Raw genomic sequence first — 26,899 nt, forward strand, 5'->3', positions numbered from 1 at the left:
ATTTTTCGGTATTATGCATGAAAAATAACATTTTTGAAATTATGTATGTTTTAATTTGAATATATAATTATGCACAAATAAGATTGATACTTACCTTTGTCATAATCTCAAAATTGATATAAGAGTCTTCCCTTCTTTTTGACAATGACAAAGGGGGAGCAAGAATTTCTAACGTGGACATCATGAAAAGAGGCAAACTAGCTAGTTTGCACAATTCAAGACGAAAGCAAAAATTGCACTTCTCAGAAGAGAAGAAACATGCTAATGTGCACATCTAGCAAACTTGCATATTTCAAGAGGCAAGAGTTGCTTCTTGAACATCTCTAAATTGCTAGCTTGCATGTTCTAAAATGTTGTAACATTGCTAGCTTACAAGATGTAGAGCTTGCTATCTTGAACATCTTAAGAAACAAAAATTACAAAAGTGCTCTCTTGCCTATCTCAAGAAGCAAAACATGCTAACTTGCGCATCTAACAAAGTTGACAAAATTTACTTATTTCAAGAAGTAAGAGTTGCCTTCTTGAATATCTCTAATTTGCTAGCTTGCATGATGTAGAAGTTGTTATCTCAAAAGAAGCAAAAGTGCTATCTTGTATGTTGTAAAACTTGCATATCTAAAACTTGATAGCATTAATATTCTAAGCATGATGTAACACTTGCTAAATTTTCTAGCTTTAAAACTGCATGATGATAAAACTTGATATTATGTTTTTCATGCAATAAGTTGAATTAATACTACGAACACATTAAAGTTAGATTTCTCCTTTTTGTTGATGACAAAGGGGGAGAAATATGATGTTATACATAAGTTTATGCATAAGTTCATGATGACGTGTTACAAGTATTCATGATGAATATTGCAATGACTTGAATTCAGTTTGAATTCAAGGTTCTATCAATATGGTATATTGATAGGGGGAGTTTGTTTAAACTCTGAGAGTTAAGTTTAACTCCGTCATCAATTGGTTGTCATCATAAAAAAGGAGGAGATTGTTGAATCTCGTATTTTGATGATGAAACCAATTGATAATTGTGTTTATGTTTTAATCTGCGTTTTGAGTGACGCAGGATGCTTCGATCAGGATGAGATAATTAAAGTAGGAAAAATCATGTTGTGCTGGAGGAACATGTCAGAAGATTAGACGTCGGACCGGTGGATCGGTCGACGTATCGACAGAAGGCTTTGGGCCATGGACTTGACCATCGGGCCAAGATGATCGGGTATTGTGCCAAGGATATCGGAATTGTGGAGTCAACTGGCCGATTGGGTAATAGGCCATAGGAGAGGACGATGCACCGAATAATCAAACGAAGCGTCGAGGGACCAATAACATGCCGGACAACTTGGTTAATTACTTAGGATTAATTGTCTCGATCGAAGTTTTATTTTATATATGCAGGATTAACTATGATGGAAGTAAGACATGCAGCAGGAGTTGCACCGGAGTCAAGACTATGATCACGTTGGGAGTTCGAGAAATTCGACGGAAGTCCGGACGGTCATCGGAGGTTCTACGGGAACAAATCCGAGAAGTCCAGGAGCTTGCCAAAGAAGCTCATCGGAACTCGCCAAGTAGATTGTCGCAAGTCCAGGAGTTAGCCGGAAGTCCGCCGGAGCATCGCCGAAGGTTCGTCGAATGTTTGCCGGAAGTTCATCGGAAGATCGTCAAAAGAAGCAATTGACGCACCGAAGCAAGTTACAGTAAATGTCTTAAGAAATATCGTAGTTAGCAAGTAGATTAAGTTAGGAATGGGAAGTGATCCCATTAACTTAATCTGGGGGCAATTGGGCCCTTGATAAACCTAAATTGGGCCGAATGGATCAACCCATTCGGACCAGAATTCCTGTCAGGCAGTGGTATCGCCAGAGCTCGGTCTCCTAGCTCTATCAGGCGGTCGTACCACCCAGTCTAGCGGTAGTACCGCCAGGACCCTGGAAATCTGGGAGGTGACATTTTTGAGCTCCAAATTCAAACCAGTTTGGGGCCTATATATACCCCACCCTTTCCTGCATGAAAGGGCACCGAAAATCCAATCTTACTCTGTGATTTTTAGAGCTCAAAAGTGTTGTAAAGGCTAGAAGTTCTCCTCCCTCTTTTCTTCCAAGTTTTGATCTTTCAAGAGAGGAGAGAAAATTCTGTAAGGGGTGTCTCCTAAGCTCATCAAAAGGAGTGAAACTGTAAAAGGGTGGTTGACCTTCGCCTATTGAAGGAAGGCTTCTAGTGGATGTCGGTGACCTCATCGGAGGAGGAAGCCGAAAGTGGATGTAGGTCATGTTTGACCGAACCACTCTAAAATCTAGTTTGCATTTCCTTTGTGCTATTTATCTTAACTACAAACCACCTTCCTTACTTTACTTCAAATACGTTTTCGTAAGCTTTCAAAATTATTATCTGCACGAAACGACTTTTACGTCGGAATCAGATTTCAACGTATGAACGCAGTTTCAATTGTCGAAAGTTTTCCGCTGCACTAATTCACCCCCCCCCCCCCCCCTCCCCCCTCTTAGTGCTCTTGATCCTAACATAGAGACCCCAAGAGGATTCAAATTTGGGCTCCAAATTTTGAATTATCTTGGGTTCCTGATGATGGCGGTGCCACCGCCTGTCAGTGTTTGACACTAATAGTGTATTGGCAGTGCCATCGCTAGACCTCTCAGGTGCTGGGTGGTGCCATCGCCTAGTCTGGCGGTACCACCACCCGATCCTTGGGTTTTGGGCGGTGCCATCACCCGGTCCGACGGTTCCACCGCTCGACCCTACGGGTCACTAGATGGGCTTCAAATCTGGCCCAAACTAGGTAATATCAGGCCTAGTTAGCCCCTAACCAGGATATAGGATTATCCCTTAATTCTAGCCCTAATTACATGCAAACTATGCAACTGAAAACATAGTCCTAAGCAAGTTTTCAACCGGCAAACGTCGAGTCTCCTTCTGGCAAGCTTTCCGGTGATCTTCCAGCGAACTCCCAGCAGGCTCTCGATCTTGTGGTGAGTTCAACGAGTAGCCGAGCCTTCTCAGTGATCTTTGGAAACCTCCGACGATCTCTTCGGCGGACTTCTGAAAACTCCGACAAGTCCCCGATTTCTTCTCGGTTGGTTCCGACAGCATCTCCAATGAATCTTCGGACTCTCGAACACCCATCGAACTTGACTCCGGTAGACTTGTTTTATGTCTTCAAGCTATCGTAGTTAATCCTGCACATGTAAAACAAAAGTTCGATCTAGACAATTACTCCTAAGCAATTAATCAAGTTGTTTGGCATATCATTGGTCCCTTGACATTTCGTCCGATTCTTCGGCGCATCGTCCTCTCTTGCGGCCTATTGCCTAATCGACCAATTGACTCCGCAACTCCGATATTCTTAGCGTAATACCCGCTCTTCTTGGCCCAATGCCCGAATCCATGGCCCGAAGCCTTCTATCGATACGTCAACCGATCCACCGGCCCGACGTCCAATCTTTTGACATGTTCTTCCGACACAATATGATTTTCCTACTTTAATTGTCTCATCCTGATCGAAGCATCCTGCGTCACTCAAAACACAGATTAAATCATAAACACATATAAAGTGGTTTTATCATTAAAATACAAGACTCAACACATTGGTCTATAGTTAAATAAATTTTGTAGTATCTTAAAGGGACCCTCAATCATGGTCTTTTTCTCCGCAAACACACTCTACTTCATCTCCATGCCTTTGCTGATGTTGATTGGGCGGGAAACTTTGATGATCGCACTTCCACCTCAGAGTATGTCATCTTTCTTGGGTCTAATCCAATCAGTTGGCATTCTAAGCAAAAGACAATCGTCCGGTCTACAACTGAAGCTGAATATCGTATCATCGCTACAGTTGCTGCTGAACTCAATTGGGTTACAAATCTCCTCAAGGAACTCAAAGTTAGCTCTACCCTTACTCCTATAATATATTGTGACAATGTTGGAACTACCTACCTATGCATCATTCCAGTGTTTCACTCACGCATGAAATATATTGCCATCGACTTTCACTTTATGCGAGATCAAGATGTTAGACGTCAACTTCGTGTCTCTCATGTTCATACGACTAATCAACTAGCAGACTCACGAGGGGCATGATAACAGAGAGATTTTCTCAACTGCATAGCAGATGAGAGATTTCCTCAACTGCATGAGAAAATATCGCTGCTCAGTTGAGAAAAATCCTCTCTTTTACTATATATAAATAGACATTATATGACACTAATTGAGATGTGCTTTCTCTTTACCTTTATAATTTCACTCTTCATTTTATCACTTTATCAAAGGTGACATTGTTCATCGCCTCTTCACTCACTACCATCGCCGATCGTCCACCATTAAAGCCACTTGCAGCTAATGTTACTTGCTACCACCCCACCATAGATCCTCTTGTGCACATCAAGAACCATCATGATGACTTTGTTCCTCAACCATAGTAGCTCTTATTCTTCTTTCTCAAAGGTTGACTCAGCAGCTTCGATAACCTCTATTGTTGGTCTTTGTATTGTAGGTTGAGATGGATCCTTGTCGGCGGAGGAAGAGCTTCGCTCCTGAGTTCTAGGGATGGCTCCATCTTAGTTGTGGATCTAATTAGCTCCATCAGCCTCGATAGTGAAGTTTCTGTTCAGTGCTTCCATAGCAAGATAAAAGTAGATGATGAGGAGGAAGAAGATTAGGAGGATATTTACATTAATTTATAAAGAATAGTTTAAAAATATTAAAAATTTTAAAATAAGATTATAAATAGTAAAAAGAGATTACAAATAGTAATCTCACTTTATAATCTTATTTTAAAGATTTTTAATATTCCTAAGATACCTTCTATAAATAGACATAAATACAATCAACTTATTAAGTAATTCTAATAAACTTTAAGAATTCCTTTCATAGTAGTAAAGGAAAATATGTATATGATTGATAATTAAGGAATTCTATTTAGTAAAATTATATTTTTATTATTCTTTTACGTGATTGTTAATAGCAAGGGTTGCCAATATTAAAAAGGGATTGCCAATGACAAGGGAATTGCTATTAGCAACCTCTTACTATGTACAACCATCTAAAAAAATTATAAAAATATAATTTTACTTAAAAACAACCTTAGTTACCATTAATTCATATAACTCATTTCATCCCTCAATCAATTATTCACATGAACATCAATCAATGTTGGAACCTTACCTATCCTTCGATCATCTATGGTGATTATGAGAGGAGAAGAAGAAGAATAAGAAAAAGGAAACTAAGAGGAAACAAATGAGGTTGTATGAAAGGAGTTGGAATAATGTTGGAATTGACTAATGAGTTGAGGAAATCTGCATCTATTTATACAGGAGCATTTTAAGAATATTACAAATTTTTAAAATGAGATTATAAATAGCTAAAAGGAGTCAAAATCTCCTTTGCTAAATCCCTTGGTTATTTTTGTTAGGATCGAGTCGGCATTAAGAGGAGGGGGGTGAATTAGTACAGCAGATAAAAACATCGGTTTAAAAATCTTCGTACGTTAAAAAACATATCTCGGAACATTGCTTGAAAGCATGCTTGTTTGTAAAGGTAATGAAAACAAAGTAAAAAGAAAGTGAAGCAATTGCAAAGTAAGTAAATGACAATAATAGAAATGTAAACCAGAATTTATAGTGGTTCGGTCGTTGTGACCTACATCCACTTCCGATTCCTCCTCTATCGAGATCACTGGCATCCACTAATGGTCTTCCTTCAATAGGCGAAGCCCAACCATTTCTTTACAATCCTTTCTCCTTTTCACGGGTTTAGGAGATAATACTTATAAGCCTCACACCTCTCTTGAATGATCACAACACTAAAAAAAAGGACTCTTTACACTTTTACAACACTTTTAACACCTCAAGAATTCAAGATATTGTTCACACTTTCATGCAACAAAGGATAGGGTATTTATAGGTAGTACCACCACTGCCATTATTGGGCAGAGACCGTCTACAAGCTAACACTAGGTAATACCATCGCCTGATAGAGCTCGGAGACTAGGCTCTAGTGATACCACCGCTTAATAGGGGCGATACCACTACTTGGTAACATTAACTGGCGGAGGTACCACCAACTAGTCTAGGCGGTACCACCTGGGAGATTGAGTCACTATTGGCCACAACTTCAGGTATTGAATGGGTAGTTCAACCAACCTAGTTCAGCCTTGTTAAGGGCTTAGTTGGTCCCTAACTGAATTACTGGGATTACCTCTCAATCCTAACTCAACTTAAGGTCTAACTACGATAATTTAAGACATTAACTAAGTAATCTTGGTCCGGTAGGTCAATTGTTCTTCTAGTGAGCTTCCGACGTTCTTCCGGCGAACTTCCGACAATCTCTCGGTAATGTTCCAATGGACTCCTAGCAAGCTCCTAGACTTTACGACGATATCCTTGGCGAGTTCCGACGAGCTTCTTTGGCAAGCTCCTAGACTTCTCGGTCAATTTCGACAGAACTTCCGATAAACGTCCGGACTTTTGACAAACTCTCGATCTTGACTCCAGCCCAACATCTGCTTGATGCCTTACTGCTATCGTAGTTAATTCTACATATTTTTCTCAACATATGGATTACATCAAATAATTTACCAATTTATTTCATCATCAAAATATGGATTACATCAAACAATTTACCAATTGATTTCATTATCAAAATATGAGATTCAACAATTTTTATTTTGTGACATCGAAAATACCTTCAACAAAAGCTTTATTTTATCCGTAAATAGTCTATTACTGTACAAGTTTTTATTAATCTGTTTAACAGTAATTTGCTTGGTTTATTATGGTAAGCTAAAGACAAAAACATGGTATCAAGCACGGTTGAACTTGTATTTCATAAATAATTAATATCACATATCACGTGCTAGAAGAGAGATCGTAATCTATAACATGATCTTATCGTCACATGAATCTTCATTATAATTATTATTAAATTGATATATATTTAATATATTTTGTAATTACAATTTACAAAATTACTCAATATTATTCAAGTATATTGATCATTTTAATTGCATAATATTATCATATTGGTTAGAGAATAATTATTAAAGATATGTATACTAGTATTATAACTATTGGGAGTATTTTTAGTGAGTTTTCTATCAGGATTTATATTAAGGATTCATATTAAATCTCTACTTTTTCATATTGATAATAGATAAATTTACTAGTCATTTACATGATAAACCTTCTTGATGTATATTATTTGGTGATAAAATTATCTTAATTGATGAGAGTCTAAGTAATATTAATTATAAACGTGATCGAAGAGATAAATCTTAGAAACTCAATATCTCAGTTTAAGTAGGACTAAAACTAAATATATAAAATATAATTTTAATTATTCTAAAAATAGATAAGAGAATATAGTTAAATTGAATGAACAAGAAATCATTTTAAGTAAAAACTTTAGATATCTTGGGTTAATTATCCAAAAAGATGAAGATATCGATGAAAATATCTATAAAGTAAAAATAAAAGGGTGACGAGGGTGTCAAGAGTTTTGTGTGATTATCGGATACCTTCGAAATAAAAAAAAATATAAAATAATTATGAGATAAATAATGTTTTATGGATTCAAGTATTACACGGTTAAGAAACAACATACAAAAAATTTATATTGTTAAAATGGAAATATTGAGATTGAGGTAGAGAAAGAACTAAAAAGACCTTAATAGAATATCACAATCTCAATTCACAGGTAGGATGTGATGATTGACTTGAGGTATGTAGACATAAATGAGACTGAAGCCTACAAATCTATTTGAGAATTAAAGGCAGTGCAACAAAGTCCTTGATTGCTAAAAATATAAATTAAGATCATGTCTCATCTGCCAGTCTAATTTAGATGAAATGGTATTTGATAAAAAAAAAAAATTTAAGATGATATTAGAGTGAAAAGATTCCAAGGTCAAATCTTTTCCATGTCATACTTAAAAAAAAAATCCTCAATTAATTTCCACATACTGCATTTGAACTATATGTCATCCACATTTCAGGGGAGCATTAAAAATATAAATTAAGACCATATCTCATTGCATGCTCAAGTTTTTAGATAAATGACATTATCAAAAAATTAAGACTAATATGCATAAATCTCTCTACTCCATTGACCTAATTACTTAGTCATCCCTGTAGTAAAGGGAACACCTGAAGGAATCTTCAAACAATCTCCACAACTCATCTCCTGTACAACCGACAATAATTGAAGTGTAGTAGTTTGTCTCCACAGCTTATCTCACATCTGAAAAGACTAATCTTTTCAGGGCCAACACAATGAAAATATTGTTTTGAACATATTTCCCAACCATCATGCAGATGTTCTTTGTCCAATCATAAAACAAATGTTGTGTTTCACACTAGAGTTATTTGGACATGGCATGAGTTAAATAGGTAGCAGCTAACATCTCACCTAGCTGAACTTGAGCTGAAGTGGTGAGGTGCAGATGGTCAGCTTCAAGTTGCAATCCTTTGGCATCAACACATGCAACACTGGGAAGACATATATCCTTCTGAGCCTTCCTCACTATCTCTGTGAAGTTTCCTTCGCCTGATGCGATAGCAACCTATAAAGGCATGTAATGTTAAGCTTCCAGAAAAAAGCCAGAGGTTTACTAATGATCAGTGTAGCATCTCCTGCTAATAGGGATTCAATGCAAACAATGTTTTGTGACTTTTCATTGTTTGCATTTCCATAAAAAAATAAAATAAAATAAAATAAGGCTCATTTGCTTTGTCCAAACACTGACCTTCAATTCAGAAAATACCTGGAGGCTAATCAAAATCTAACCTTCAACATTTGCTTTGCTCAAAATCTAACCTTTAATTCATAGAGATGTCACTCTGTGCCAAACTCCAACACCAAGACATCGATAGAAGAACTTACCATAGATCAGAGAAACACAAATTTCGTTTTGATACAAATCAAAGGTCACAATCGAATTTCATACAAACACTTGGAGAAGTTGGTAGATGTTCATTATAACACACATCTGAGACTGCACTACCTAGGAGTTAGACAAAGAAGGTTGAGCCTTATATATTTGATTTAGAGTTCAATCACGATGACTAAAACCCGAAACTAGATTGATACACATAATAGAAATTCAGGGTGACCACTTTCTGGATGAGCCAAAAGATCCATCGCATATATCTTGATTCATTTCAAAGGAAACAAAGGAAGAAGATAAACAGGATGCTGACTGTTTGAGATCTGTACATAGTCGGACTGCATAGTTAGGCCATGGCATAACTCGGTAGTCTCGCTCATATGTCCACTAAGACAAGAGAAAGGTGGCTCATCATTATGTTAACACATTGGCTGCCATCGACGAGCAACAAGTTGGTTTTTGATGATGAGACATCTTCTCCATCATATTTTTCTTTTCGTCAGGCCTATCTGAGATGATAGTGAGATAGATAATATTGCATCTACCAATGATGGAGGCAAGGGCCAAATCTTACATTCTCGTCATGCCAACACAAAGTTCAAATGTAAACAAAGAAATAATATTTTACATATACACAATTGTGTTAACAATCAGAAGGACAAGGGGAAGACAATAAATGCTTTCGAGCAGAGGAGAGAGTGGTTATATGATGCAGAGTCAAATAGGAGCTCCTCTTGTCGAAGCCTTATGAACAATATGGATCTAACGGTCAGCAACATCATGGCAACAGTTGATCCTTCTCGAAATCTAATATTTCGTATGACTCACAACACTAGTATGGTTATGACAATAATATTTTTATTACACTACAACAGATGCAACTGTACTTGCCATGTAACCTTCTACCACATGGGTAATTAATGACTATATGACAATGACTACTACTACTTCCTCTTATCTTCATAAATCACAGGAGAAGTTTTATGCATGTTATTTTCAAAATTGTAATCTTGATCTAAGATTAAGTCACATTGAGAACCTGAAACCACCTCTATGATCACTTTTAAGCTAGTAGACTCCTTATTAGCTATGACATTTAATTTTCATTTGGTTGTCATACATATCTCATGTGTCATGTTTAGAAATTCTTCATAATTTTATACATGTTCTCTTCACATATGTGATGCAATACATGTTAAAAATATGCTTTGGTTCATTATTTAATGTAAATTTACCCAAATTTATATTCCTCATTAATTATTTAAACAAATATTAGGTTTAGGTTTTAATTGGTTCAACACATACTATGTACGTTTAACAACTAGTAATATTGTGAGTTTAGGGATGAGAAAGACCCTAAATAACCGGTTATTGTGGTTTGTTATTTATTTGATTTGGCATCTCAATAATTGATTTTATGTAACATACTCCAAATATTTAGAATAGCATAATTCTATAAAACTTAGACCAATTAGTCAACTTATTCAGTGAAAACAAAAAAGGTAGATATTATTAATTTTCGTTATATTCTCAACCAAAAAAATATTAAGTAATTTGTCCTATAAGGATAATTACTCATTCCATCGTATGATGCGAATGACCGCATTGACTCGTTGTTTTCTAAGTGTAAGATGCTAGCCTGAAATGTCAATCGTTGAGATGAAACTGAACGGCGAGATGGCCATGGAACGCACCTGAATCAAGAGAAGCCCCGGCATCTCGAGATCCGACCGGAGATGCAGTATCAGCCTCTCCATCCGTGCCCTGTACGCCTCCGCGTCCTCGCGGGACACCGTATCGCTCTCCCCCTGGTACCACAGCACCGCTCCCAGCTTCCCCGCCGCCGCCCTCGCCCGCCGCACCAAGCCATCGTACAGCGCCGTGCCCCGCGCCCACTCCTCTATCCTGGTCCCGCCGACCGCGCACGGCACCAGACCGATCACCGGCGGCGGCCTCGCTGCCCAGAACACGGAGGAGAGGATCGCGTGGGCGAAGGCCATGCCGGGGCCCACGCCGCAGGTCTTGTTGACGTCGACGTCGGCGTGGAGGGGCTCTCGCGCCACCTCCCAGCGGAGGCGCGCGCTTAGGCGCAGGATGGAGGGGCTCGGGCGACACTGCGGCGGCACGGCCCCGTCCCATAGGTCGCGTGAGACGCCGCCCCGCCCGGCCATGTTGCTCTGCCCCGCGAGCACGAAGACGAGCTTCTTGGGCGTCAGACTGGGGCAGGAGGTTGCGTGATGGAGGTCGCATTGGGCCGATGGGGCGGCGAGCACGAGGCGGAGCAGCGCCAGCAGCAGTGAGACAGCGAGTGAAGGCATGTTTGTCTTTCTTTTCTTTTCTTTTCTGGTCGGCAATTTAGTCTCCCTATGCATATATGCATAAGGAAATGGGAATACTGAAGACAGGAAAAGGCGAATCTTGTAACTTGTCAAATGTCATGCTAAAATTAAGTTTGATATTTTAATTTGGACGATATGAGGGAAAAGAAAGTTAAAAGTTTGAAAAAAAATTAAAAAATATTTTTTTATGAAACGATCATTCTAAATCATGATCCCTATCCTTCACTCTACTCTTAGGTCACGCTTTTGTCTCGTCGATCACTCCCCTCCCCCTTGTCATGCTTGATGCTCTTTTCATCAAATTCACTCAATAATAGAGATGATCGATCACGAGACGAAGGACGGTAATCAGATTTGTGGGTGATAATAGCCTTCCCTCATGCGAGTGCTACAGGCGATGGTGAGTCTGATAAAGACATGATAGAACTGAAAAAAATAATATATTTTTTAAATTTATTAGAGGTAAAATTATTTTTTTATGTGACTAGGATATCCTCTAAAAATTTTTCAAACTTGATGCATTCTCAAACTTAAAAGAGTTTTTTTTTTCAAATTCACCCAAAATTTTTTTATTATAAGTATCAATTAAAAAATTACTATATATTATAATTGATATATAAGTCTTCCTATTTCATTACATTTTTTTCTTAAACCAATAAAAATACTGATTAAAAATTTTATTTACATGTATGAGTTAATTTTTATTAAGATTTGTGTTTATTTCTCCCAGTTATAATGTTTTTCAATAGTCTTATAATGTTTTTGTAAATGTAAGACAACATATTCAAAAATACTGCACCTAATATAAAACTTTATTTATTTGGTTATTATTGTTCCCAAGGCAGTAAAGATACCAATTTGAAACCCTAGATGAGCTTGAATCTATTAATTTTAAGTTTATTTGTCTAATTATAGTATCTTGGTGGAGCTACTAAAAATATTATAAGATTATTCAAAATATCATAAATATAAATCTTATGTGGAAGAGAATAATAGACCAATCCATCTTAAGAATCGATCTATATGATAGTTTGTCTTGTCAAAAGTTATTTTGGAGGTGCCTTGGGACAATATGAAAAAGGAATCTCTAGGAAAAATTAAAAGAAAATCTAAAAAAATTTACTCTTTTAATTATCGTTATTAATTTATAAACATGAGATAGATTTGTCACTATTATTGGACTTTTAAACATTTTTAAATCGTGAATCTAACCTTAATAGATCGATTATCTCACCAAAATGAGTCACGGTGGGTCCCATTCAACTACGGTGGCTCAAATTTGTATGCTACATCTTGGATCTCGATGTTGCTATCGGTAAAGTTGCTTGTGGGATTAAATCAATACATTAATATTTAAGGTAAATATTTTAGTTTAAACGTCAAGATTTAGTAAGGAATCAAACTAAACTTGAACAATTCAAAGACATTTAAGTGGTTTACCAGTTCAAAAATAATCAAATATTGATATCATCATTATTTTCGACTAATTTAAGAGTCAAACATAGGCTTGGTTGGATCGATCATTTTATGTTAAATAAATTATTCAAATATTTAAAATATATTTCTTGAACAATTGAATAATTGAATAATTATTAAAATAATATGCAAAACGTATAATCTGTACAGACAAAGCATTAATAAAGCCTCACCAAACACAAAGAACAATGAGTATAAAAAAGTTTTTTACCAAGGACTTTTATCTTATAATGCCCTCTTAATTGATTTTAATTTAGGATATATCACTCCTTTATTAGTCACCCTCGCATAAGTTATACGGTATTACATTCGCCCCACCGTGAGGTGACACCAATTGTCTTTTTTTTTTTTTTTCTCTTTTCCCCTTCTTTTCCGCATCTCCTCGCCACTCAACCTTCCTTGTCGTCTCTTTCCTTCCTCCTGTTCTCTCTATCGATCACCATCTTATTTAGTGTAGCTATCTAATTAATAGTCCTAAAATTTTGATGTGATTTATGAAAGTTTTATTAGTGAGAAAATAAAAACATGTAACACTAATAAATAAATGAGAGTGCCATCTCATGCTTGTTATATGATGACACCTAAGACAATTTTGATGCATAATTGCTCTCTTGCGAAGCTTATCTAAACATTTGTAATCAGAGAAAAATAATTGGTTAATCCCTACTCACAATCCACTTTACACTAGAGGAGAGAAAAATGGAATAAGAAGTGTAAGAGAAGAAAAGAATTGAAGAAGAAAAGTGTGTTTGCTTTGGCTTTTAAGAATTTGAATTAATTCAACATCTTATAAATTAGCCTTAAGGAAAGCATTCTATCTGATCCTACAGTACGTTTTATTTTTAATTTTTTTAATAGTTTTTTATTTATAAGTAATTAGTAGAGCTTTGCCTCCTTTTAATATTTTCAACCTTGACTGAGTTGTCAACTTATAATTTTAGAATTATGAGAATCCTAAACTATTTATCTTATCTTAACTTTAATATTATGTACAAAACTCTGATTTGAACAAAATCTTTTTTTTTTAATTAGACTCTTATATCTATTCTTTAATACATTATTTGAATAATTTAATATATATATCCAACATTTATTTCAATTAATTTCTTGAATTCTACTAAATAGAGATAAGATGATCTGAACTATATATATTAGATTATTTATTGCTTTTTATGCAAAACTCTGAATTATACAAAACTTATTCTATTGAAAAGTAAGCTCATGTATCAAACTTACACAATATTTTCTTCTATCTCTTAAGAGTTTGATTTTAGCTAAAATATTCTCTCAAATGAGTCACATATTACTGCTTTAAACTCTTTTATTTCTTAGTCACTCATTTTTGTTATAATTAAATGAGTTATAAATATGTTCATTCTAGTTTCCTTTTGCTTCACCCTTTCTCACACAATCTCTTTCCCTTTTCTTTTTTTTTCTGCGTTCTTTTTTTTTTTTTTTTGAGATGATGATAACTGTAGCGAAAATAGTGAAATGCCGAGGATCACTGCTCTGATACCAAACGATAAGATTCTAAGGTCTTATCGTGGAAGAAAGGGGAGAAAAGAGAATGATAATGATCACTTCGAGGGGATCGGCCCTCCTTGATCACTTCGAGGGGATCGACCTCTTAGGGTTTATCCACAGAGTAGAATAACATTTCATTGATTGATTGATTGATTTAAAGAAAAGGGTTACATCACTATTTAGAGTTCCACCTAAAGTCCACTTGGATTGGACTCTTAATAATAAATATTAAATAAACCTCTATCCGACTCTAGCTGAACTAAACTGACTCAATAAACAGCTAGACTAAATAGACTCAATAAACATTATTCAAAAGCTTAGAAAAAGGGTCCTAACATGATCTTTGCCTATTGAAAAAAAAAAAAATCAGTAGTAAAAACCTATGACCTCGAGGGAAGAGGAATCGAGAGTTGATATAGGTTGGGACGACCGAACTACTATAAATCAGTTTGTATCATTTTCTTGCTTTCCTTTATCATTACTTACTGATTTACTTACTTATTATCCTTACTATAAATCGGTTTGTATTTTTAGTTAAACATATTTTTGATATAAGTTTTATCAATAGAAATTTTCAAATCAAAACTTTATTTTGAAAGTACTAATTCACTCTCCCCCTTCCCTCTTAGTGCCTTTACAATTCTAATAGAGATAATCTTGCTAACCTCAATGAATTTATCAGATCCAAGTGCCTAAAGCTCCTAAACGCGAGAGACTAATATTAATATTTATCTAGAAATAGATAGATAATATTATATTTTGATTTCTTTTCAAAAGACAGGCCTATGTATTACTATATGCTCCTTTAATAGGGATGAATTAATTAAGATGTCAAATATGACTCTTGAGATCTTAGACTTGCCTCATGCCTCATATTTTGATCACGATTTACTAATATGTTTCTATGCTCTTTTAATATAAATAAATTGAATAAAATATAAAATATGACTTGAGCTTATGTCTTGTATTTTAATTTTGATTTGGTCGTATGCTCTTTTATTATTAATAAATCAAATTGGATTACAAATATAACTCTTGATATTTTTTTATATTGATTTACTTATATGTTACTATTTGGCCTTTTGTTAATCGTAAATCATATAAGATGCTAAATGATTATTGAATCTATGTTTTGCATCTTTTAAGTCTTATAATATGGATATAATAGTTGCTTGTTGAGCTTTATAGATCGCTTTATTACTATATAAAATTTTTAGATCAATTTATCACTTAGACTCATGTTAGGTTTGGGCTAGAACAATAAAATGCTAGAAGAGTATGATATTTTTCATGGTTTTACAAGATGTTTTTGTCAAAAAAATATTTTAATTGTAATGTTGTCCATAATCTAAATTGGTTCTTATTTTTATAAATGTAAAAAATAAATCAAAGTTAAAAGATGTTAGTAAATGATTGACTTATGATTGATCTTGTCAGCTATAAGTGATCGTTAAAATTAATTGAGTTGGCTTGAAATTTATGATAAATATTTATAAATTACATAGGTTTTATAATATGTGAACTAAATTTGAATTTCTTGCGTTTTCAATATTATGAATCTTGAAATTTAAATATGATGATTGAAAAATATTTTATTTAATATAGAACTATGAATGTGATAGGATCTTATGGTGAGAGAAAAGAAAAGAGCGAAGACGATAGAGCTAGGGGTGATCGTGGAGATCGAAATGATGATAACAACGATAGAAGCCACGAGAGAGTGAGAGGTTATGGAGGGGATGATGATGATGTATCGATGATCAACAGTCGGATGACAATGATTCATCATTTAAAAGCTAATTAGAAAGTAACATCTTGTCGTGTTTTTAGACAAAATGCCCCCATGACAATGACTCTTCTCTGCAGTCAGATACTAATTATAGAAAGTGAACGATCGTAATTATTATGCTCCTCACAGACGAGTGATACAATACATACAGCTCATAAACTGGTTAATGCGATCAAGTTGAGCAGATCTCAAACAAATTTAATTATGATCAATGATTAAATCATACCCTTATTTCTGACGCAGAACCATCCAATCTCTACAAAATATCATAAAAAGCTATGACGGATCAAAGGAACGAAAACTCACAAGCGAAATCAAGCGCCTGTGATTCCAATATCTAGGATTAGGTAGGTGTCAGATTCTCCTCCCCAGGGTTCTTTAAACATCTTAAGATATTAATTAGATTAGTTGACAAACAATTTAATTATTATTTTGGATCAGTAAAGGCTCAACACGTATGTCTATATCAATGTCCGAAAATAATAAAGAAAATATTCTCTCCAATTAAACTCTCTCTCTCTCTCTCTCTTTTTCTCTCTCTCTCTCTCTCTCTCTCTCTATATATATATATATATATATATATAGACTATTATGATCGATCGATGTAAATATGAATGCTCTCGAAATAGATAGTGAGGTAAGTGGTAAATGAAATAAAAATAAACGTGGGGGTGGATAGGAGGAGGTGATGGTAGGGTCTGGCGGTAGGTCACCTTGATTGCCATCTTAAATCAACTTACTTAAAATGCTTATGCTACAAAATGAAGCTATGAACCTATATATATATATATATATATATATATATATATATATATATATATATATATATATATATATATATATATATATATATATATATATAATAATAATAATAATAATAATAATAATAATATAGTATAATATAATACATACAGATTTATAACATCTAATTTAATACGACTAATTATTTCTGCTTCTTTAAATCTTATCACTTGCCTCGTGCCATCGCTGGCTACCCAGAAGAGGTGGATTGCATCCGAACCACGCTCCGGCTGCTGCACCATGGATCCCTACAAGCTGCTCAGGGTCTCCCTCAATCCCGACGGCTCCCTCACTCGATCCGATCTCATCCCTCTCTTGCCCCCCTCCGATCCCGCAGTCCTCTGTCAGGACCTCCCTCTCAATCCCGCCCGCGGCACCACCTTCCGCCTCTTCCTCCCCCGCCAACCCCCTCCTGCTCCCAAGCTCCCCCTCATCCTTTACTTCCACGGCGGCGGATTCATCCTCTTCCGTGCCGCCTCCGGACCCATCCACGCTGCCTGCGCTCGCCTGGCTGCCTCCCTCCCTGCCATTGTACTTTCCGTCGACTACCGCTTGGCCCCCGAGCACCGCCTCCCTGCCGCCTACGACGATGCCCTCGACGTCCTCCTCTGGCTCCGCTCCCAAGCCGTGGATGGCCGGGGCGACCTCCCCTTCCGCTATTGCGCTGACTTCTCCCGTTGCTTCCTCATGGGCACCAGCGCCGGTGGCAACATCGCCTTCTACGCCGCCGTCCGTGCGGCGGCATTGACGGACAGCTTGCATCCGGTAAAGATAGCGGGGTTGGTGTTGGACCAGCCCTACTTCGGGGGAGTGGAGCGGACGGAGTCGGAGGAGAGGGCGAAGGAGGACAAGATCATACCTTTGGTGGCGAACGACCTGATGTGGGAGCTGGCGCTGCCGGAGGGCGCGAACAGGGACCACGAGTACTGCAACCCGATGGCGAACGAGGCGAAGCTGCTGGCGGCGGTCGGGAACTTGCCGCGGTGCCTGGTGAGGGGCCACATTGGAGATCCGCTCTATGATAGACAGAGGGAATTCGCGGGGATGTTGGAGAGGAGAGGGGTGAGTGTGGTGGCGAGGATGGAGTCGGAAGGGCTTCACGGGATGGAGATGTTTGATGCCAGCAAGGAAGAGGAGTTGGTGGCAGATGTTAGAAGATTCCTCTACTTTGAAGATGGTGGAGGATCTGCTGGTGTTGGCTTGCAGAGGCTCTGAGCATCATTTGGCTTTTGAGGTACTGTTATTCCCTTTACTTGTGGTCTACAGTTAAGATTGATAGCAAAATGATAGCATATCGTAGAAAAGAATCTATACCAATATGCCATTGGTTGTCTTCATGATGTGTGATTGAAATTTATGGTAATGCTTGTGAAAACACTCTGAAAATGTTGTACTTTTGCCTAGTGTTATCCATGCTTGAAAGAGTATTATTCAGTTGCTCTTTCTTGTTTTACAACACTGGATGATTTTTTTCTTGTTCTTGAAATTTATGAAGCTCCCTCTTCATTTTCTGTTCAGATTGCCTCTTCACCAGACTGGAATATGGTTGTTGTATCCAGATTTCGATTGAAGTTTTTCATGCAATTCAACTTTTGGTGAATTATTCGGGACTCCAAGTTATCTCGGCACTGCACCCCATCAGATTAGGTACATTGTCTAAAGTGGATTGATGTTGTTGATTTGTGCTTAAACCAAGAGTGCATCGGAGAACATTTTGTATGCTGTACTCTGCAAGTAGGAGTATAATATTGTGTTGTGAAACTTTTAGCAATGTTGTTATGTGCGATGCCATGCAAGTTATTGGGCTAGTAGTTTCAATTTGGTCATAACAAGGGTGAATTTACTCAGAAAGTAGAGTGCGTTAAGTTTCGGTAAAGAAACCAAATCCATTCTTCTAATGGTAAAGAAAATTGATTATGCATGAACCGGATTGCAAATTGTGTTATATATGCAACCACTGATCCATTTTGCCTTTTTTTTCTTTTTTGTTTTCTGAGTGGACTTTAGATGCCCAAGCTTATCTTCCTTTTCTTCTGGCTTGTGGACTTGGCCATGTTAACATTGCTACTTGATGCTAACTAGCCTCTACTTGTAAAATAATTCAGAGACAGTTCAAAACAAACTCAGCTTGTGAAAATAAATGGTCATTGTCGTAGTTCATCTTCAGCTAGTTTGGAAAATTATTCTTGTGGATTTGGATTACTACCATCAGTTATCTTTTTAGCCTGTGGATGATAAGACATCCTTAAAGACTTCTAGGATTTATGGGAATCTATGGAGGGAGATCTAGAGACTTAGTAATATCAGGGGGGGCAAAACCATTAACCAACAAAATTTTGAGACAAATTCCAATGATATAAATCAATCAATTTACACATAGGAACTTCTACTGAAAGTAAAACTATAGATAGATTCCTCACAAAATTCATAAAGTAAGTTATTCTATTCGTATTCTATTAATATGTTTGATATGTGATCCAATTGTTGATGGGATTCAGGTGAGGCTTCTTAGCTGATAAATTCCATTATATGTGTACTACAACTCATTGTTTGTTGTTTAAACCAATTGTATATATTTGTGATGGTTTTCTGGTTGTGCTATTATATCATTGATGTTGCGAGAACAATTATAATGGATTTGAGATAGGAGTGAGACTATAACATTATCATGGTACCCATTCACTTATTTTCGGTGCTTACGTGTAAATGATAGCCTATGATAAGGTTATGTCCGACCAAACTCGTTTAAGTGATCATATAATGTTGAGCATTTACGTCATGACTGAGCATCTGCATGTGCTCTTATTCTGATTGATGTGTGTTTCACATTAACACTTGCTAAATCTGGAATTATGAGGTAATGTAACAAATAATAAGACTATGTAAGGGCTCTATAATAAAATGTTTTAGATGTCGGTCGAATCTTGTATCTGCCAGTTTGCAACCGATCTAGTCACCAAACACAAATGCTTTACAGAGTTGTGCTTGCACAACATTCTTATGAGTAGGAAAGTAATTTGTAATCGTAAACACTTGAATTTTCTCATGTAATTACTCGAGTCAAGGAAGATGTTTGCATTTACAATTTGTTTTCGCTTCACTTGATATGATTTTAGACACCATCATAGTGCTGTGAAAATTAGTACTGTTATGATATGTGCAATCGTTGTTTCATACTAATTACAGCAAGATTATTGACAGGTTGAAGCCTCATGAGGACCTACCTATTCATATCTAACGCATAACATGAACTGAATGACATGTAGCTATGTGCTTGTCCTGATATTGCCCAAAGTTAAAATGGATACATGTGGTTGTGCAACGTCTAAAAGCTTGTAAAAACGTTTGTGGTGTGACAACACTATGATAAGAGCGTGTTGTTGGCCTTCTCGGTTGTGATGCTAAGAGGATAAATGAGGTCTACCTCAAATTAGATTTCAACTGTTTTGGTCGTCAAAGGATTTCAGGGAATAGAGTTCTAGATTATGAAACATTTAAGAATACGTACGTGCCATATTTCATGAATTATCCGTTTTTTTCATCTACCATCTTATATGGGAGATGATACATGATAATTAAAACATACAAGGTTTTTCTTCATGTGGTTAACCTGAATCTTTCGATGGATTAATGCAGAATCTCATAAAACATGAAGCTATATAGAACACAGCAGTTGTCCCACAATAAAGCCACACAGTGAGTTCAAACAAGAGCATTCATGCAAAACGTGGCTGATCTCTTAATTGCAGATTTCCAACCTACACATTTACAGTAGAACAGGATTTGCAGAACACAAGTTGCGAATTCGTTTTCGATTAATCAGATAGATGAGCACCGGTTGGCTGTTATATGGCAGCAATGTCTTTAACTAAGAGCAGCAAGAAGTAGTATTCACTATTCTCTGGTCTGGTTTATCAGCCAAAGCCATTCCTTGAGGGTTCTGTACGGGCTGCACTCTGGTTAGTCTTTTGGCTGAAACAAAAAGCATACATGCATTAGTTAATGTTTTTAAACCCTTACAGCAGATAGAAGACTTGTCAATAATGTAATCAAAGTCATCAAAAGGTAAAGGATAATTCCTGGTGATGTAACATCCAACCATCCACAAAATATTTCTAGAAACTGTTCATTATTAAGCACATTACTCTAAAGAAAACAGAGTTCGAACGTGACAGCAAAGCATAATTAGATCATCTTCCAGTAGTCCAGTCATGTGCTTTTGAGAAAATAAGAGAATTTAGATGAAAACATCAACTTCACAAGCCAAAAAATGCATTCGGTAAAACACTAAATCCAAGTGCAGTAAATCACAAAAGATAGGTACAATAACAAGAAACCAATGTCAATAACGTAATATTGCAAATATTTTAGAGATCATTATGCTGTTTCAATAAATTATCCAAGTTTGAAAGTGATTTACCAATTTCATAGAAGATGTCATTAACATTAATTGCAGTTTTAGCAGAAGTTTCCATGAAGAAAAGACCATTCTCCTGAGCATAGGTTTGGGCATCCTGCATCATAAAAAATGTACTCTTAAAGCAGAATTGCAAGGTAAATACATGGGGTAGAAGTGCAATTTTAACAGCTGATAAGAAACATGACTGCCTATGGTGACATGAAGTCCCACATCCAAATGATCTTTCTTCAAATATGAAAACAACAAATTGAGCTCTAAGAGGCAAAGGATCTTTATAGTCGGGCTTGATGAACAGATCATAATTTTTATGTTCAAATTACATGTGGAACTGCTAAAATATTCAGTCAAATGGATATTAATGGACAATTCAACTAAAGAGGAATGAAATGGCAGAAACATATATAAATGGTTTATTCAGCTAAATATTGACATGTAAACCATGAGAACAGCTAATTGACCACTTCACAGAATGAGGTTTAGGAAAGAAAATCTATAAGTGCATATATACATTTAAGGAAATACTTGGTGCCTAATATCCCATCCTTCTGTTCGTGACATCTTTTTCTCCTTTCATGTTTTATCTAAGGCAACATGAAGCCCTCTTTGCCATACATATACAAGGAAAATTTTCCTCCATGGATATAACCAAAATTTTAATAGAATATTAATTATTACAGTCAGATCTGATAACCTACTCAAGCCTGGTAAAGAAACATCGTTTGTTCAAGCTGCTGTATTTTGCCTTTGTACATCATACAAAGAGAAGGTCAAAAAATTAATATGCATCAAGAGTTGAGTGCACAACAATCATCATCATTTGAGCTTAAGAAAAGAGGTTTGGCTTCAAGATTAGCTTGAACATTATGTGCAAGTATTAATTAGCATGACATTTTCGATTAGCAATTGGAAAATTTTTAACTTCATAGTATTGGAGCCAAGTTTTGCATGTGTTTAAGCAATTAATATATTTAAGTGGTCCAAGAAAATCCAAATTACAATTCCAGTGAAGACGAGAGCATAGAAATATAATAAGTCAAATTTTACTGCACCTTGGCCAACCCTAATATTCCAAAATGAGAGCTTGTGAATCCACTGAAACTATCCATCAGATGTGAGAAAAAAAACTAGTAAACTAGCTGTTAACATGAACCTGTCATATTAGCACATCTAACTGCATCATTTCATTCTAAAAATTAGCATATTTCCTTAAGTGCCACAAGGTCCACTTTAGAGTTGAGATAAAGAAGTAGTAGTGGATGTGATAAATCTGATAATGATAAAAATCAGAAAACATGATATGAGTATGCTTGCCTCAACAGAAACCTGTCGAGCCTCTACCAGGTCAGCTTTGTTCCCAGCAAGAGCCATTATAGTGTTTGGACTACCTGAGCATTCCAGAAAAACAGCATAAATTAACAACTATATATGAAAGTAACAAATAACTGGACCCGTTGTATTTCACATTTACTGCAGTAAGAAAGATCACAAGTATAGGGCCTGTAAACTATGAAAGTTCCAGCAACTAGTCATGAGATGCCTTATATTTCAGGGAGGTCAAATATCCAGAATCTAAGTCCTCAAAATGAATGAGAGAAGAACTTGCAAGAAAGCTAAATTTTTTAATGGGAGATTAAGTTGATAGCCACTAAGCTGGATGCCCACCTATTCACATGGTCATACAAATAAATGTACAAATAAATGGTCATACATTTGCAGGCTTATTCATATTCTGAAGCAGATGATTTTTGGAATACAAGTATGATATTTATCATAAAAAAGGGAAGATAGCACTGAGAATAAATAAGTTCAACACCTTTAGGGTAAGATGCTAAGAAAAAGAAAATCAGACCTGAGAACATGGACGATATTGAATGAGAAACTTAAAAAAATATATATATCTCAACCAGGACTTCTAGGTCCTACCTTGGGCTTGTAGTTCTTGAACCCATTTCTTTGCACGAGTGAATGAGGCCTGGAGGATAAATAATGGTACCCTTAGATGAGAATTCATGGAAAGTCAGAATAAACCCAACATAAGCATTCAAGGAATTTAAAGAATAGCTATATAGCGAGGCTAGAAATGTTTTACAAATGCAAATCACAACCTTTCCATTATCAAAAAATATTTCTTTTCTTATGGTCTCATAAATGAACTGTTTCTTCCTAAATTAACCAAATCATGAAACATCAATGATGCGTTACGCATGATAAATTCACATGTGAAGACTTCTACAATTGGATACGAACTAGCATCAATACCAACCACTTCATAATTTCAAACTTCAAATAGACTCCACTGCTCCATGACCAATCGGTTACCCTAGTTTCTTGAACTCAAAGGGAATGGATGATGAGAAAGATTTTTTACAACAAAATTTTATTTGACTTGCTATGTCAGAGAAAGTTATTAAAAAGAGCAATAATAAAGAAGAAAAATTTTGAGAGGAAAATCACCCACCAAGCAAAGAAAATGAGGATGACATTCATTGAAGTCACTCTTGCATTTTCTGGTGATTCAATTATGAAAGCATGCTTCCATTTCCTCAACAAAATTTCCAAACAGAGTGTTATATTAGATGACATTCTACTGAGAAAATTTGACTTAATCTTGAACCCAACACAAGCCTAGACCACAGAAGCCAATATCTGGTCAAGTCCAGCCAGAAATTAGCCTTTTTCATCCTTAACTTTGGTTTATACAATATACAGAAGTTCAACTCTATTACAGGTCAAATCTGTCAAATGTGGAGGAGCCCAATTATTAAAATAATTCTGTTTTGTGTATGACTCAATGACTAAAACCACATATCTAAAAATTGGAGTCCTGAAGGCAGAAGAAGGGAACAATAACCAACTTAGTAAAAGGACTTATGGAAATTGGAACAAGACTACACTAGCCCAATTTCAGTTTGGAGCTGCAACATCACCTAGATCAGATTAAAGGAAAAAAAAAAGGATTGTTGTACCGCCCGCAACATCACCCTCTTCTCGCATTCAATGCCACTGCTGCTGCCGCTTCCGCTGCCGCTACCGCTGCTTCTCCTCCTCTTCTTCCTTCCTCCTTCCTCTTCTTCTATCTTGCTACCTCCTTCTTCCTCCTCTGTTCCTCCACCGTCCCTTTCTCTTCTTCCTCTTTTTCTTTCTCTCCAAATCACCGATACATACCGGTGCACCAACACATGGTACACTGGTACCAACTAGCCTATACCGGTCCGACGGATCATTGAAACGGGTCTGGTACCCGAAATGGTGATCCTTGGAAAAAACTATAGAAAGTTAAAATACTTCAGCCCATAAAAAGCCAAAGTTGCAATGATAGACCAACAATATATCAGTTAGTTGAATTCTACCAAAAACAGTCAGCCCCTATGGTTTTGACAAAATTGGAGCCTGACTCATTTTAGATCAACCATTTTAGTTCTAATGAGTGCTATAAATTGAAGGCAGCAAAAGGTAACTTCTTGTGCAGGTCTTACCCTATGGAAGACATAAAGATAGTTTAATAAGAGCGCAAACAATGCACAAATTATAAAGGGCTAAACATGGACATCCTCAACATGTGAAGAGGAAAAGGAGGCCGACAAAGCTCTTATCAATGATATATCTGAAAATGCACTCTTGGTCCTCCACTTGGGACAAGCTGGTTTGAGATACAAGGAATTTGGCTTGATCTTGATCTCAACTCAAACTTACACCAAACTGAGATCTATCTTGTTCAGCCTCAATTTGGATTTTTACAGCAGTTCAACCCAGATATATACAATCTGAACTGACCCAATTTGAAGTCTCAGATAATGAAGTAGCACTTGGCAATGCATGCTTACAGCTTGTGCACGGCCCAGGCCCAGACTACCCGTACAACAACAATGATGGAGTTGGAAAGATTGGCATTCGACTACAATAATAAGTCTAAAGGGCAGTTTGTCATATAGGAAGAGAATTCAAATGGCAATCGGGGGAAGATTACATCAATGCTACTTCTACTGGAAAAGAAGATGCATTGGGCGGCATCATATAAACAAATTCTTTCATCCAAACAGGAGTGGACGGGACAGAACTGTAGTTGTTCTGTAGCATGGAATTTAAGTGCTACTTTTCTGTATTTCTTATATAATAACTATAGTTGTCTAAACTAGTTTAAAATCCTATCTAGAATGGAAATGGGGGCACTAGTATCAATATAAATACACACCCTTTACAGTTCATGCTTGAACTATTTCTTTCTTATTTTTTGCATTTATAAAAGAGATTATTTAGTCATGATCCTATTTGATAATCCTCTTGAAAAGCTTTTAACGCTTCTCATAATGAGGTAGCAATTGTTAGAGGCATCAAAATGAAGTCAGTACAAAATTACTAAATATTCCTAAATTTCCAGCTCCACTGAAAATGCAATAAGTGACATGATCAGCGATATTATTCCTGACTGCATTCACAAATTCACAAGCAGAGTTTACTAACCGCATTCGTCATGTCATAGACAATCACAGCAGCTGCTGCCCCTCTATAGTACATGGGAGCCAAGCTATGATATCTCTCCTGCCCTGCGGTGTCCCAAATCTCAAACTTGATTGTCTCATCATTTACAGCTACCGTCTGCGAGAAGAATGCTGCGCCTATGGTTGATTCCTACAGAATAAGAACACTAAAGTAAGACACCATACAAGAGTATTATAATAATCTTCTAACCCAGAATTCCACTACACACCAACCTGGAATTCCACAAACTGGCCTTTCACGAAACGCAAGACCAGACTCGATTTTCCAGTTCCAACATCTCCAAGAAGAACCTTTTTTAACAAAACAAATTCATAGTTAGAGATCTCATTGATTTTTAATAGTTAAAACTTAAAGTTGTGAAGCACAAGGAATTCAAAATGATGAAAGGAAGAGGAAAGAATGAACAAATTGATAATCTTAAGCAAGGGATGTTCATGAACAGAAATTAGCAAAAATCTGAATTTCCACCCATAATATGAGGCAGAAATTAAATAACCCCTATAAAATCCTATAACGATCTGATACAGAAGAACAATATTTTAAGACCTGCATAATCATTGATCCTAACCAAAAAAAAATTCAATTTCCAAATTCAAGAATTAGCATGCCAGAGGAGAAAGTTCAACCTCTCTAACCTTCGAATATGCGCATAGGATTCTAACCCTAAATCGCAAATTTTAAATTTTCAGAAGAAAATAAAAATCTCCTAAGAAAACAAGGAAAAAAGCCTCATCCCATCTATAAAAGAGTAGCACCATAACACAAGCGATCGTAGGATTATTGACTCCGGGAACATAAAATCCGAAAAAAAAAAGAAGGATGTACAAAAGATTCCGCTGAACACAAAAACAATAAAAAAGAATACCAATTTCGCGTTCCTGATCTTATTGCCTCCAGGAGCGGCCATGCGTTCGGAGTGAAGACGGATGGAGAAAAGATCGGCCAAATGTGGTGGGCTGGGGAACGAATCGATCACGAGAAGGCACAAACCGGGCTGGGGAACGAATCGATCCCGAGAAGGCACAAACCTAAATCCCGATCGGCCAATTCAAGAGCCGGTGGATTATATGTTGATCCGCGTTCCCGTGGTCCCGCAGAGCTCATTATGCTAAAAGTGTCGAATAAAGATTGATGGTAATCGGTTGATT

At 36.5% G+C, this 26,899-nt stretch overlaps 3 protein-coding genes across 3 annotated transcripts; 1 reads left to right on the forward strand and 2 right to left on the reverse strand.

Moving 5' to 3' along the window:
* Nucleotides 1-8,181: 8,181 nt before the first annotated feature.
* On the reverse strand, nt 8,182-11,348 carry LOC135616142 (probable carbohydrate esterase At4g34215). Its single transcript, XM_065115325.1, has 2 exons — nt 10,597-11,348; nt 8,182-8,578 (listed from the first exon to the last, which is right to left on the reverse strand). Exons 1-2 carry the CDS (start codon nt 11,272-11,274, stop codon nt 8,378-8,380), a joined length of 879 nt encoding a protein of 292 aa, XP_064971397.1. The 5' UTR covers nt 11,275-11,348; the 3' UTR covers nt 8,182-8,377.
* A 5,654-nt stretch (nt 11,349-17,002) lies between these two features.
* LOC103991977 (probable carboxylesterase 8) lies at nt 17,003-18,602 on the forward strand. Its single transcript, XM_009411527.3, has 2 exons — nt 17,003-18,065; nt 18,350-18,602. Exon 1 carries the CDS (start codon nt 17,072-17,074, stop codon nt 18,044-18,046), a length of 975 nt encoding a protein of 324 aa, XP_009409802.2. The 5' UTR covers nt 17,003-17,071; the 3' UTR covers nt 18,047-18,065; nt 18,350-18,602.
* A 1,944-nt stretch (nt 18,603-20,546) lies between these two features.
* Nucleotides 20,547-26,791, reverse strand: LOC135617317 (ras-related protein Rab5A-like). Its single transcript, XM_065117391.1, has 7 exons — nt 26,617-26,791; nt 25,964-26,041; nt 25,713-25,880; nt 23,175-23,223; nt 22,563-22,636; nt 21,252-21,345; nt 20,547-20,803 (listed from the first exon to the last, which is right to left on the reverse strand). The coding sequence occupies exons 1-7, from the start codon at nt 26,656-26,658 to the stop codon at nt 20,700-20,702; spliced, it is 609 nt and encodes a 202-aa protein (XP_064973463.1). The 5' UTR covers nt 26,659-26,791; the 3' UTR covers nt 20,547-20,699.
* Nucleotides 26,792-26,899: the final 108 nt, after the last annotated feature.

This window comes from Musa acuminata, chromosome BXJ2-7 (assembly GCF_036884655.1).
Source record: "Musa acuminata AAA Group cultivar baxijiao chromosome BXJ2-7, Cavendish_Baxijiao_AAA, whole genome shotgun sequence".
Taxonomy (NCBI): Eukaryota; Viridiplantae; Streptophyta; class Magnoliopsida; order Zingiberales; family Musaceae; genus Musa; species Musa acuminata.

Coding starts and splice junctions, on each gene's coding strand:
- LOC135616142 (XM_065115325.1), bottom strand. CDS start 11,274: ATGCATAGGGAGACTAAATTGCCGACCAGAAAAGAAAAGAAAAGAAAG. Junction 8,579..10,596: donor CGGGGCTTCTCTTGATTCAG/GTGCGTTCCATG, acceptor ATGCCTTTATAG/GTTGCTATCGCATCAGGCGA.
- LOC103991977 (XM_009411527.3), top strand. CDS start 17,072: ATGGATCCCTACAAGCTGCTCAGGGTCTCCCTCAATCCCGACGGCTCC.
- LOC135617317 (XM_065117391.1), bottom strand. CDS start 26,658: ATGGCCGCTCCTGGAGGCAATAAGATCAGGAACGCGAAATTG. Junction 26,042..26,616: donor AGATCAGGAACGCGAAATTG/GTATTCTTTTTT, acceptor TTGTTAAAAAAG/GTTCTTCTTGGAGATGTTGG. Junction 22,637..23,174: donor TCAAGAACTACAAGCCCAAG/GTAGGACCTAGA, acceptor TGGAATGCTCAG/GTAGTCCAAACACTATAATG.